This window comes from Rhizophagus irregularis, chromosome 12, assembly GCF_026210795.1.
Source record: "Rhizophagus irregularis chromosome 12, complete sequence".
NCBI classification, from domain to species: Eukaryota; Fungi; Glomeromycota; class Glomeromycetes; order Glomerales; family Glomeraceae; genus Rhizophagus; species Rhizophagus irregularis.
In genome coordinates, this window is record NC_089440.1 from 5,096,598 (window position 1) to 5,108,393 (window position 11,796).

Genomic DNA, 11,796 nt, shown 5'->3' on the forward strand with positions numbered 1-11,796 from the left:
CATCGTTCATCCATGGTTTTGGATATTTATTTCTATCCCACCATTGATATGTTATACTTTTCTGAAACTTCTTGATTTTTTCTCTATTTTCTTCTTCTGCAATATTTTCTTCTAAATGTAATATTTCTTTAAAAGTTCTCATAGTATTATATCCTTTATTCTTAATAGTTATTAATTCTATTTCTTCCAACCATTCTTTAAATTTTGCAAATCTTATATCTAATTCATCATCTTCTATAATATATCTATACGTCAACAATTCTTTATTCCCTAACAAATTCTCCTCTGTTTGATCATCTAATATGAACTCATTATCTTCACTAAGTATATAATGTTCACTTATCACTTTTATTACTGATATAATTCCTACTTTTCTATAATCTGATTTATTTCTATACCTAATTGACCTTACGACTATATCTAACCTTCTTTTCTTATTTTCTCGAATTCTTTATTTCTTTTCTTTTTACTAGATGGATAATTTTCTTCTCCATCTTTTCTTGTCAATACTATGTATTCCATTAATTTTGTATACGTGTTTCTATTATAACTCATTGCTTCCAGTATTACTTTTTGAAAAATTTTCCAAAATCTTTTAAACCAATCTCCTATTTCTATTTCATTAATATATAACATTTTAGACATGAAGGGTCTACTTGATATTCTTCTTTCAATTCATTATGTTTCTCTATTTCATGTCTTCTTTTAATCTCTTCTAATTCATCGTATATATCAGACATTTTTTATTTATTTAAACATTTCATAATTTCACTTTTATTTATATTTTATAAAATTTTATCATTAATTTAACATCATTTAAATTACTATTTATCTTTTACTTCTTTAAAATACAATTAAAATTCTAATATTTTCAAAGTTCCAGCTTTGATTCTATAATTTCTCTATACATTTTATAATATAATCTATAATCGCGATTTTATTTATAAACTTTCTATATCTTGCGCAAATAAACTGTGATCAAAGCTAGAGATTATTTATAACTGGGGCCGCCCAGTGTCAGACTAATATGATCACCAACAAAGGCTTATTTATACTGGGTCCTCCCAGTGTGCTCTTATTTATACTGGGGTTCTCCCAGTTCTATACACAAAATTAAACTTTTTAATAACTTTTAATCTTTTTCTTATATTAACTTCCAAAATATTTATTTCAAATCTATTTCATATTATTTTATTTCTCGCATTTCGTTTTATAATTCATTAATATTTTCTTATTATAATTGGATAGCCACGGATTTTTAAGCGATCAACATACTAAAATTTCTGTTGACAAACGCCCCTGGTGACACAACTATTTCTTCTATTATTTTCTTATTCATTTATATTTTTATTAATCAGTCGCTCCTGCCCAAGGGGCAGCTATATATTTCTTTTACTGCGCCTTATCACGTGACTTATACTTTCTTTTATTTCTTTTATTTACTGCGCTTCATCACGTGATTTACATTACTCACGTGATTTGTACAACATTTTATATTGTTTACGCAACATGCTTACGCAATTTCTTTTATTACATCATTTTATTTTATATAATTCATTATTATCTTTTATAATCTTTCATATCATTTTTTTATTGTAATAAAATTATTTTCGTATAATAACATTTCAATATTTCTCATATTTACAATATCATTTAATTTTCTTTTTCATTTAGTAACCTATACCGGGCTTGCCTTTACCTTCTTCATAGAAGTATAGTAGTTTACGGGTTTGTCACTAATAACTTTTCTTTTCTTATAATACTTTTGAATTTTTCAATCATTTATTAACTTCTTATTATTCACAAAATTCATTCTCCTTATAAATTTTTATTTTCATTCAATTTTTAAATCTTTTCATTATTATCTTGAATATTTCATTTATCCTTTCGATATATACTTTTTCAATATATCGTATATTTCATTTCTCATATATTCCGTAATATTCCTTTTTCATAATATTACTTTTACTATATCCTTTTTCATATATATGTAGTAACATTTTTCTCATATTTCAAATAAGTCTTCCTTATCTTATCATTTTTTTGATGATTTCTCATATCATCCTTCCTTTCTCATATTTCTTTGATGATTTCTCATATCATCCTTCCTTTCTCATATTTCTTTGATGATTTCTCATATCATCTTTTTCTTATTAATTTTACAAATTTTTCTTTCATTTTCTCATATACTTTTCTTTTATTTCTCATTTAGATTTTGTATGAAGACAACAATCTTTTATTTTCTTGGAGCATGCACCAAAAATGTGACACGCCGCCCATAGGATAATAAAATATCGTATGTTGCCACCGACGTGTTGAGTTCGAATAATATCTATGCTTGGTTTAAAATAAAAATTAGTTACAAAAATTACAAAACATTATTTTCTTACCAAATATTATTTTAAATTCTCGAACTTAATAATATAATATTAATTAATTCTCAAGCGTACAATGAGTATATCCATATTTGAATAACTTTTTAATAATTAATATTTTAATATTATTTTATTTGAGCCAAAAATTGACTGCAGAATTTCTATCGAAATCCACTTGTATTTATACATTTTAAGAAAAAATATTTCTAATACTTCTATTTTTTCTAATAAAATTTGAAGATCTATTATCATATGACTATCTCGTTACACTAAACTAAACTATAAATATAATTTTATTGGTTAATTATTTACCCATCGGTTAATTATTTATCCATCGGCTAATTATTTATCCTTATTTTATTTCATTATATTTTCGGTTATTACAACACCGTTTGTAATAAAAAAAATATATATAAAGATTTATACTTACGAATTTTTATCTTTGGGTTTTTATTCTTCAGAAGCTTACTGAACCTAAAAAAAATAAAGAAAAGAACAGTTATTAGTAATCGTTTATTAATAAAATTAAAAAAAAACAAAAAAAAAGTAAAACTAAGATTCATATTAGTGCTCCTAACTATACTTGCCGCCCATTTAAAATCCCCTCCCATCTCCTCCCCTCCCCTCCCCTCCCATCCCATATCCCATCCCATCCCAAATCCCAATCCCAAATCCCATCCCAAATCCCAAATACTTGTGTAACATTTCTCCCATTGGCCAATTATCACGTGACGTTACACAAACTTCTAAAAAAGGAAATTTTGCCTCCCGCAAAAATTGGGTGGATTTGGTTTCACAAGTATTCCAAAACAGGAAATTTCTATGCCGATCACATAATTCCGGCCGTAATATTTTAGTTTTCGAAGTCTAAATTTTAATATTATATTTAAAAGAATATGTAAAATTTTCTTTTCTTTCTAATGAATATTTTATTAGCAGATGAATTTTGCCATAAATTTATGTATAAAGCATAATGTATTCAGATTGCAGATCAGGTCAGGTCAAACAGATAATCTGATATAATCTAACCTGAAAAAATTTCAGGTCATTAACCTGACCTGACCTGACCCATTTTGGAACTCTATAGCTTAAAATTAGGGTAAGATTTTTTTTAAAAAAAAATTCTATTAAATGCAGTTTTGAGATAAATTTCTAAACGCCATGGGGAATGTGATGTCATGACATAAGTCCAAGAGTAGTTGAGAAAAATTATTGGTATTTTATGGCTGCTTTATCTATCAGGTTGGCTACCATTCCCGCTATTAATCCTAAACTTGTAATTATGTTTATTTTATCTTTCACCTTCGGTAACTTTGTTTTTTCTGCCTTCCTCTTTTTCCAAGAACCTGATATAAATCTTGATTAATCATTTTAAGTCAACTGTACATTTTCAGTACAAGGGTATATATGGAATTCATCAATATGGTAAAATAATAATTCTGTCCTTTACTAAAATAATTGCTTTGTAACAATACTTTCTCATCACATTACCGAAATTAATAAAATTAATTGTGCACACGATGTGATAGAAATGAATCATGGCATCCATCCAAAGCGCAGATTTAGTGGTTAGTGGGACAATTAGCCTTTCGATTAAAAAGGAAATACTTTAAAAGTAATAATTCTATAATTATAGAAGGTTAACGAATTTAATGGTTTTTACGATTGAAAATTATTTTAAAATATTGTTTTATAGTTATGTAACCGATATGGTTTCATTTAAATGAACATTTATACAAAAATGGATTAATTTAAGCTAGAACTAATTTTTTTTTTTTTATATTGTAAAAATTATTTAATCTACCCATTTAAAAACAATATAATGAAATAAGTTTGGTAAATCTTATATCTATTACAATTACTATGTTCCGTATCTTTCTTCACATTAACACGCCAAAAATTGTTTTTAAATGAGAAAACATTTATGGGAATTTGTATAAATTTTACAAATGAAATACCGTTTAAGAAATGGCTTATCCTTCAAAATACAAAAGATAATCAAATAATCTAATCAAAAAATAAGTGTTTACTTGACTTTACAGTGCGAAAATTTTTTATAAATATACGCATATATTTAATGGAGCATTTTTATTTTTATTTATTTATTATTATTTTTTTTTTAAAAAAAAATGCTTTTGTTATTCATACCTCATATTCTATTAATTTATTTTATAAAATTTGCACATGCAGCACTATATTATTCTTCAATTCAAGAAAGCACTGTTGGCTTGGGTATTCTAAGCGAGAATCAACCATTCCCTGATAATACGAATGTTCTACGCTTAGCTCGGGTAGACCCTAATAACATTAACTGTAATGAACCGGCGATTTTGTTTCGATCTTTTATAGCAGGGCAAACTACGATATCGGTGTTGGATCTGGGTAAATATTTTGGCACCTCTTTTTTTCTTTTTTCCCATGACTTCTAAATAGGTTAAAAAATTTTCTCTCTTTGTTTATTAAAGCGGAAGATGGCAATACCAGAATACCTCCTGACAATTTTTGTAAATCACCATCACCAAAAAAGCGGAAATTGTACATATTCGACGATAATTATATACTTCATGAACGTCGCCGTATACACAAGAGATCCCCTCCACATGACCATCATGACCATCATGACCATGACCATCACAAACATAGCCATGGCCATCACAAACATGGTCATGGTCATCATTCCGATGATCACCATCCTCCCCATCATACTTCTCATCATCCTCCTCATCCTTCTCCTAAGGGTAAATACAATTTTAAATTTACTTTGCTATATTCTAGATTTCGTGTAAAATTTTATTAATACATATCTATCACTTCATATATTAACTTTGTTACTATAATTATTATTGTATAGGTGCTCCAGCAAGTCCATCAGCAGGTCCACCAGATTCAAAGAATCCAACACCATCAAGTGGTAAGGATCCAACACCAGAGCCAGCACCAGCACCAGCACCAGCACCTACTCCCAAAGCTGTTAACGATAAAATAAAGATTCTCACATTCTACAATGAATTTGTTCTTATATATTATCCATGTGGAGTACAAGTTTGTGGGGACATATATTCAATAAAAAATATCAAAAATTTAGTAAAGTCAGTATCTTTTACGGGTAACTGTGACGAGACAAGTGCAGTACAGGGTCCGGATGGATTCCTGTATTTATGTTATCATGATGTAGATTCATCAATTTCATGGGAAAGTTGGAAAACAAATGGAATTGAATTTAATAAAGTTTATGAAGGAAAGATATCGAATGTGACAGTACCAAATGAAATTGAGGCAGAAAATTTTGGTGGAGGACTTTTTAAAGTTTTTTCAACTGGACCATCAAAATATTCAATCGTTATGGGATCATTTCCTGGCAAACCAGATCCAAATAGTCAAATTTATAATACGCCGGTCCAATTATTTGCGTATTTCATAACTGACGTAGTTATTATTAGTGGTCCATTTCCTATTTATCAAAATGGTGAGAATTTTGGTGGTACGATACAATTTTTAATACAGGTTTGTAATGCTGAAGTAGGTGGTGAAGGATATAAATGTTTAATTTCATATAGGATAAATGAGACAGATTCAAAAACAAATTTTGTTGCAATTTCATTTTCAGCAAATGGTGAGCCTACAGGTACCGTGCAATTTGAAATAACAGGGACAAAGACTCCCGCAAGTCTTAATTTAAATTATGGAGGTTGGTGTATTGGCGTAGTAGGTTTGAAAGGGTTGGACTGCCTTGCTTATGATGAACAAGGAGGTTATCATGGTTCTTGGGGAATACCTGTTGGTGATTATTCAAAAGTTGGTAATCAACCCGATAATATGATGTGGGCAATCCCACAATTTACAAACCCATTATCATGGGAAATTATATCTACTGATCAAGTAACAGGCTTCAAACCAAATGTTCCGAATAAATAATTAGTTCATATCTATTAAATTTTTTTTTTTAAAATGTATTTTTTTTATTTTATCATAAATAAAATTATATTATTATTATTTTATATAATTATAAATTTTACATGTTAAATAAAGTATATGATGAAAATGTCGATCCTAGTGGACCGATATGGATGTCGCTCATCCAATAATTAGAATATAATGTATTATACAGTAATAGAATTGTATACAATGAATAAGATAATAAACATCTCATCTGATCATGTCATGGAGTTGTAAGTCCGAAATTTCGTTACACAACGCGATTTTTAATATACATTCATTCACGTTTTTAAAGTTCATTAATATTATCATCATAAACAGCTGCATATATGTGAGATCTTTTTATTTATTTTATTTTGTTCTTTTTTGCTCCTTATTTCTCACCATCGTACATATTATTCACGACTATTTACATATTTCACATTTCTAGAACAATGAAGATCGTTAGTTTTAGTAAAAATTATGTACCGTATTACAATAAATTAAAAATGTATAAATTATATAAATTATACAAAATTTCCTTAAAATGATCCCACTTTAAAAATTTATATTATACCAAATTAGTAATTTTACAAAAATAAAATTTTAAAAATAAAGTTTTGGCTTTTTGGCGTATTTTTTTTTTTTCTATAAATACAGTTATTTTATAAAAAAAGAAATATTTAACCTCGTTTTTATTTATTTTTTTATTCTTTTTTATATCTGTGAATAAAAAATGAAAACGACAAATAAGCCGCTCTTGCTTATACTAGTCCATATCATAATATATTATTTGAATGAATGCACCGCTGAATTAACAAATACAACTATCCAAGAAAGTACCGTCGGATTTAATTTAATTGATACTGGTTCCCAATTTACAGACAATACAATTGTCTTGCGCGCGGTTCGATTGGATTACACCAATGGTATCTGTAATGAACCAAAAATTTCTTTTCGTACCGTTATACCTGGTCAAGGGGCAACGGTATATTCATTGGATTTAGGTAAATAATTGATAATTTCTTCTTTCATTATAGTAAATGATAAAAGATAATTGATTATTCAAATAATAGTAATTTTCCTTATTTTATTAAAGGTGATGATGGCAATGCTAGAATACCTCAGGATAATTTTTGTCCTCCAACACCTTCGAAAAGAAAAAGATGGTATATATTTTATGACAATTATAAACGGGATAAATCAATGAGAAGAGTTTTTCATAAAAGAACTCCTACTACTACAGTTCACTCTGAAGGTAACGTTTGTTATTATTTTCTTTAATTTTTTTGCCGTATGTATTATGGATTAATTAACTTAGTCATATGATAATTAATAATCCATATCCAGCTAAATCAAGTAAATCAACAAGTCCAGCTAGTTCAGCTAATCCAGCTAGTCCAGATAGTCCAAAAGGAGGCAAATCACCCGAAGGACCAACACCAGCGCCGGAACCATCATCATCACCAGCACCAGCACCGTCACCATCATCATCACCAGCATCAGCACCGTCATCAACACCATCACCATCACCAGCACCAAAATCAGAAGGACCCAAAGCTGCTAATGATAAAATAAAAGTTCTAACATTTTATAACGAATTTGTTTTAATATATTATCCATGTGGAGGAAAATTTTGTGGGGATATATATTCAATAAAAAATATCAACCATTTAGTAAAGAATATTGAACTTGAGGGTAATTGTGATGAGACAAATGCAGTACAAGGTCCAAATGGATTCCTGTATTTATGTTATCATGATGTTGATTCATCAATAATATGGGAAAGTTGGACAACAGATGGTGCTGAATTTAATAAAGCCTATGGCGGATCAATATCAAACGTGACAGTACCAAATAAGTTAGAGTCAGAAAGCTTTGGTGGAGGATTATTTAAAGTATTTGCAGCTGGACCATCACAATATTCTATAATTATGGGATCATTTGCTGGGAAACCAAATCCAAAAAATAATGTTTATAATCCACCAATTGAATTATTCGCTTATTTTTTAACAGATGCAACACTTATTAGTGGACCTTATCCTATCTATCAAAACATTCAAAATAATCAACTCTTAGAAGTAGAATTTCAAATTCAAGCATGTAATCCTATAGAAGGTGGCAGTGGTGGATATAAATGCTTGCTTTCAATTAAATCGAACGGATTAAATTCATATACAAAATTTGTTGCGATTACATTTTCAGCGACGGGTGAACAATTATCCACGGTTCCATTTGAATTTGATATACAACATGCACCTGATGCTAAAACTCCTGCAACACTTAATCTGAATAATGGAGGTTGGTGTATCGGGGTATATTCCCAAAATGTTGGATTAGATTGTCTTGTTTATGATGAAAATGGGGTACAACATGATACTTGGGGAATACCAACCGGAAATTATGGAGCATTAGGTGGTACTCCTAATAACATTATGTGGGCTGTAAAATCTTTTTCAGATCCCTTATCATGGAGTATGTATTTCTCCGACAAACTTGTTGGATTTAATGGAAAAAGTTTATAATTAAATACTGTATTTATATTTGTATTATAAAAGTTATTTACAAAGCAATAATAATAATTCTTATTTAATTTATGATAATACATTTTTTATTTTTCATAAAAATTGTTTATAGTAGGAGAAATTTCTCCGATTCAAGTTTACTGATTAAGTAGGTGATGAATGATTTTAATAAATGATTATCTTTTGGTTTTTATGTACACGTTACACAAACAAAATATCAAACTTTATTATTATTATTTGGTTTATCAGCTAATCCTTTGTCAAACAGATGTCCCAAATTAATAAATTCATTTTGTAGTTTTTTGCATAAATAGTAGGACCGGAAGGAAAAAAAAAAAACATTTCATTTGTTGTTTAAAATAACATAAAAACAAAAAATGTTCAAAATAATAAATTATCTTATAATTTTTTTAATAATAGGATTAAGTCATGCACAAAATATTAATTTAAATATTTTACAAAATATACAAAATAATCCGAATTTATTATTTTTTACCGCAGTAACGAATTTAGCGACAAATCTTCCGGTTATTGAAAATACAGATATAGGTAAAGGAGCGAAATATACTATTTTTGCACCATCAGATCAAGCATTTGGAAAAATAGGAAAATTAAATCCAGAAGCTATTAATAATATATTAAGATATCATATTATACCAATTGAAGCGAAATCAAGTGATTTTAATAAGATTCAATATCAACCGACACTTATCGGTTCTCCAGAATTAGGAATACCAAATGCAAAACAAAAATTAATTATTAAAAATGATAATGGAGTTATTACCGTTGGTAATGGAAATATTATGGGGAAAGTTGTTAACGCGGATAATCTCGCTAGTAACGGGGTTATTCACATCATAGACTCAAGTTAGTAAATAATTATATTATACTGTATATATACTTTGATAAATTTTTTTTTTTTTAGCGAAATGTGGATCTTTAGCTAAACTTTTCATTCCTTTTTTTTTTACTTTCCAGTCATCTTATTACCAGAAAGTCCAATGAAAGCAATGAATAATATAAACGACTTAAATTATTTTGGGCAAGTGATTACCGGAGCAAATCTTGCAAATACATTTGAAGACTTTGTAGGAGTAACAATATTTGCACCATCAAATGATGCTATGTTGCAAGCGCCAAAGGAATTACTTTCTACCAGTAATCTGACGCAACTTACAAGATTTATTAATTATCATGTTGTACCAAGAGTAATTTTTTCGGGAATAATAATAGGACCTACTTATAATCAAGAAAGTAAAGAAGGGTCTACTCTTAAAATTTCAAATGATGAGAATGTATTTTCTGTGAATGACATAAAAGTAATTAAACCAGATATTTTATTAAATGATGGAGTTCTACATATAATAGAAAAATATGTTATAGCACCCGGAATTCCGAATTATACACAAACATCATCAATTAATCCACCAAGTTCAACGATTTCAACGGATCCATCAATTTCAACGAATCCATCAACTCCAAAAGTTTTAAGTAATAGTAATGATGTTATAATCATTTCATCAGTATTAGGAGGAATAGTTGGTATGGCTGCTATCGGTATCATCTTAACAATACTTTTTTGCAAAAAACAAAAAAGAAAAGCTAAAACCAATAGCGTAACATATTCACATTATTCGGAAGCAGAAAGTCATGCACCCACTAATTTTACTCAAAGAAGTGATGATATGAGTCCTCATTCATCTAATCATGAACCAATGAATATTTTTGATAGAAATTATCCTAGTACTAATCATGAACCAATGAGTACTTTTGATAATCAAAATAGTTATCATGAACCTAGAGATATTGTTGATGCTCGTAATATGTATAGTAATGAAAGTAATATTGGTGGTAAAATACCTTTAAGTAGTGTTTCTAGTGAAACTTCTTCCGTTTACGAAGAAATTGGTGGTGCACCCGCATCTTACAATCCGAATCCTTCAAATACTAATTCTGTTCACTCTTCTAATTCTAATCCCTCTAACTATAATCTTACTTATACATCATCTAATTCTTCTAATCCCGCTTATTCTTCTAGTCCTGCTCATCATTTTAACCCTGTTCATTCTCCTTATCCTGTTCATACTCGCCCATCTACATCTTATAATATAGATAATAGAAATAATAATAATACAAGGACTAATGCTCGTAACAATCGTAACATGTCTTCATCCAATTATTATTCTCCCCATGATTTTCCATATAATCGCTAAAAAAAAAAATTCACTATATATTATATGTATTTATAATCGTGTAACAAAAATATTGTGGAAATGCTATAACAGAATATATGTAAATAAATCATTTTAATATTATATTTTATTATCGGCATTATTATATTAATGAATTTATTGATTAAACTGATAAGGAACAACGGGATAATGTTAGAAAAGAAAGATTTGTGATTTCTATATTTGAAATAGGAGTTCCGTAATCTTAGATATTAAAAATTATCGCTATATATAATTAATAAGGTTCGTTCTCTTTTTGAAATAAAGTGGTCGTGTAATGTTTAAATTCTAGAATTCTATATTTGAAATAGAGTTCCGTAATTTTAGATATTAAATATAATTAATAAGGTTCGTTCAAATTTTAGTCTTCTTTTTGGAATAAAGTGGTCGTGTAATGTTTAAATTCTAGAATTCTTTTTAAGGGGAGTAAATATCGGTCATTACATCAGCCATTAAGCCTAATGGAATCGTTTTTTAGTTTATTAAGAAAGGATGATAGATTGTTAGTATATTATAGAATTCTTTTTCGAATGCAAAGCAAATTGTACAAATATTGAATGATTGTTACTAACCAAAAATATAAAAACAAAAAAATAAATTGGTGTTGGCTTTATCGTGTTGGCTTTATCCATATGTACGATTCATGAGGTCGTTCAACTTAAAATTTGCCAATCCATTAAAAATGTGGTAAAGAGGTCGTGTAATGTTAATCTGAAAAAAAGTAGATCGTTAGAGTAACATAAACACAAA

General features: G+C 28.3%; 3 protein-coding genes across 3 annotated transcripts; all 3 read left to right on the forward strand.

Annotated features, from left to right (window-relative positions):
• Positions 1-4,504: 4,504 nt before the first annotated feature.
• Positions 4,505-6,290, forward strand: OCT59_004630 (uncharacterized protein; the record flags this gene model as incomplete). Its single annotated transcript, XM_066148412.1, has 3 exons — positions 4,505-4,757; positions 4,841-5,113; positions 5,227-6,290. 3 exons carry the CDS (start codon positions 4,505-4,507, stop codon positions 6,288-6,290), a joined length of 1,590 nt encoding a protein of 529 aa, XP_065997013.1.
• A 685-nt stretch (positions 6,291-6,975) lies between these two features.
• On the forward strand, positions 6,976-9,026 carry OCT59_004631 (uncharacterized protein). The gene is made up of 3 exons (XM_025322906.2): positions 6,976-7,297; positions 7,390-7,548; positions 7,641-9,026. Exons 1-3 carry the CDS (start codon positions 7,027-7,029, stop codon positions 8,813-8,815), a joined length of 1,605 nt encoding a protein of 534 aa, XP_025165045.1. The 5' UTR covers positions 6,976-7,026; the 3' UTR covers positions 8,816-9,026.
• A 166-nt stretch (positions 9,027-9,192) lies between these two features.
• Positions 9,193-11,028, forward strand: OCT59_004632 (uncharacterized protein; the record flags this gene model as incomplete). Its single annotated transcript, XM_025322905.2, has 2 exons — positions 9,193-9,682; positions 9,794-11,028. 2 exons carry the CDS (start codon positions 9,193-9,195, stop codon positions 11,026-11,028), a joined length of 1,725 nt encoding a protein of 574 aa, XP_025165044.1.
• Between the last annotated feature and the right edge of the window lie 768 nt (positions 11,029-11,796).